This window comes from Dermacentor albipictus, unplaced genomic scaffold (genome assembly GCF_038994185.2).
Source record: "Dermacentor albipictus isolate Rhodes 1998 colony unplaced genomic scaffold, USDA_Dalb.pri_finalv2 scaffold_12, whole genome shotgun sequence".
Lineage (NCBI taxonomy): Eukaryota > Metazoa > Arthropoda > Arachnida > Ixodida > Ixodidae > Dermacentor > Dermacentor albipictus.
In genome coordinates, this window is record NW_027225566.1 from 10,592,900 (window position 1) to 10,595,453 (window position 2,554).

General features: G+C 55.3%; 1 protein-coding gene across 1 annotated transcript; it reads right to left on the reverse strand.

The window, feature by feature from the left end:
- Window positions 1–1,409: 1,409 nt before the first annotated feature.
- LOC139051555 (splicing regulatory glutamine/lysine-rich protein 1-like) lies at window positions 1,410–2,342 on the reverse strand. Its single transcript, XM_070528522.1, has one exon. The coding sequence runs from the start codon at window positions 2,340–2,342 to the stop codon at window positions 1,410–1,412; it is 933 nt and encodes a 310-aa protein (XP_070384623.1).
- Window positions 2,343–2,554: the final 212 nt, after the last annotated feature.

Sequence of the window (2,554 nt, forward strand, 5' to 3'; positions counted from 1 at the left end):
GTCGATGGCCTCGTCCCCGACATTTCTGATTAGCGAGTTCCGGATTTTGTCCGCCCCCGCCGCCGTGTTCTTGGTGGCCGATCTTATCGCCTCGACGACCTCTTCTCTCATGATGGGTCGGTCCGTAGTAGGGTTTTCTTCGCCGCGGTATTCTTCCTTGTAGCTCTCGACCTGCTCCTTGCCGTAGCATTTGACTCGGACTTCCTCAAGGAGTTGCTCGTCTGTGCCTTCGTACTGGTGGACTAGCCTCTGTATCGACTTGCTGCCTTCGGATTTGTTTTTGCTCGGGTCCATGAGGGCCTTGAGGATCTGCCACGTTCTGGCCGTACTGAGGGTGCCGTTTAGCGAATTGCTAAATTGCTGCCACCCCTGTCTGGCCAGCTGCGTCGCGTATTCCTCCGTTTTCTTGGTGATGTCCGCAATTTTCTTTTTTAGCTTTCTGTTGAGTTTCTGGCGCTTCCACCTCTTGGTGAGCCCGCGTCTCGCCTCCCATAGCCTGAGGAGCCGCTTGTCCACCTCCGGCGTCGGTTCCGTCCTGTCTACTTCCTTCGTGTATAGGTCTTGGATTCGCCTGAGTTGTTGGCTCCACTCTTCCGCCGAAACGATGCTGCCTTCGATCTGCTTGCAGTGCGCTCTAAAGGCATCCCAGTCCGTCAGCCGAGCCGTGCCAATCTTCCTCCGGACGTTGTCCGCCACCGTGCTGATCCTTATTATGTGATGGTCGCTCCCAAGGTTCTCGAGCAGGTTTTCCCATTCCGCTTGTTTGGCGCCCCTGATAAAGGTTAGATCGGGACTCGTGTCTGGACTGACGCTATTCCCCTGCCTGGTCGGTTGGTTCTCGTCGGTTAGCAGCTCGCACCCTACGTTCTCTGCCGCCGTGCAGATGCCGCGCCCCTTTTTGTCCTCGTTAGTATAGCCCCATCTCGGACTCTTGGCGTTAAAGTCGCCCGCAATGATTAGAGTATTCTGCCCCGCTAACTTTTTCGCCTCCGCAAAGAGCCTAATAAAGTTCCCCTTTGTTTGTCTGGGTGGGCTATATAGATTTACGATGTAGGTGCTCTTGGCTTTTCTTTTCTTTTTGGGAATTATCTCCGTGATTACGTGCTCTATTTGGGTATCCTCTATCTCTCTGTGTGCTATGGCTACTATTTGTTTGCTTATGAGGGTCGCGGTGCGGCCGCTCTCTTGACATGTGTAGCCCCTGAGCGTTGGGGTGCTGTTTGTTTCTTGCAACATGATTACATCTGGTGGGGTTCCTCTGGTGTATATGAATTGCTGTAGGAGGCCCTGCTTGCGCTTGTACCCCCTGCAGTTCCATTGCCAGATTTCTAAGTGTTGTTGTTTCCGTTCTGCCATGTCTGATTATTGTTGATTGCATTGGGGATTTCTGCGCCGAACCTACGTTCGTTCTATAGTCTGTCTCTGGCGTCGTTGGTGGTTCTTTGCGTATTCTGATTCTTTACGTAATTTCGGAAACTCTGCTCTTGCAGGGCAAACTTTTGATGTGTTTGCTGTATTTCGCTTTGCATCTGTTGCATTTGACTTTGCATCTGGCTCTGTAGATTCATTATGAGACTTCGGAGGTCGTCAATGGGGTTCCTCTTCTCGTTGTTTTGTTGTGCCAGCTCCATGGTCTGGGGTCGCGGAGAAGGTGTGCTGGTCGATGTGTAACCTGCCCTCATTTCTTGTTTTTCCCTGATTAAGTCGTTTAGCTGTTTTTTTAATTGTCTCGATTCCTCGCGACTTTGCTCGAGTTCGCGCCTGAGACTTTTGATTTCTTCAATTAGTTGCCTGTCTTGTGTTGTTTGTGTGTTGTTCGAGTGCGGTGCAAAAAGCGATTTGGGAGGGCCGTCTCCCCAGCTCACCTTAACTCCTTCGCCGCTCTTCTTTTGCTGCTGTTTCTGCTGCAGCTGCTTCTTGTCGGTGTTGCCCAGGGGTGGGTATGACTCGTCCCGGACGGACCCTCGGCTTCGGCTTCGGCTTCGGCTCCTGCCGCGGCTGCGGCTCCGCGATCTGCTCCGGCCCGGGCCCTGGCTCTCGTCCCGGAACCATGGTGGTCTTCTTCCTCGGCTTCGGCTTCTGCTGCGCCGTAGCTGCTGCTGGGTGCCCCATCGCAGCTCGCTCGCTGACTTGAGGCGTTGTTTGCAGTCTCTCGTACCCACCGCGTGGTCGCCGCCGCATAGCAGGCACTTGGGCGTGCACTGGTGCACCTCCTCCGGGTTTTGGCAGCCGCACTGCCTGCAGGTCCTGGTTTCCGGGTTCGGGCAGACGTCCATGCGGTGCCCCTGTTGGCCGCAGGCGTAGCACACCTGCCTCGTTGGCCGATACGGGTAGCACCACATCTCCCCACCGTAGTACAGCACCTACTTCGGGAGGATGGGTCCGTCGAAGGTGATGACGGCCGTGCTGGATCTCCCAAGCATTCTGGCTGCAAGGACCTTCACGCCTTGCGTGCGGACTCTGAGGTTGGTCTTGAGTTCTTCCGGCGAGGTCCCCTGGTCCACGCCGTGGATGACCCCGCGCAACGAGCCTTCCGGCGCCGCCACGTGGGCGT

Coding starts and splice junctions, on each gene's coding strand:
- LOC139051555 (XM_070528522.1), bottom strand. CDS start 2,342: ATGTGGTGCTACCCGTATCGGCCAACGAGGCAGGTGTGCTACGCCTGC.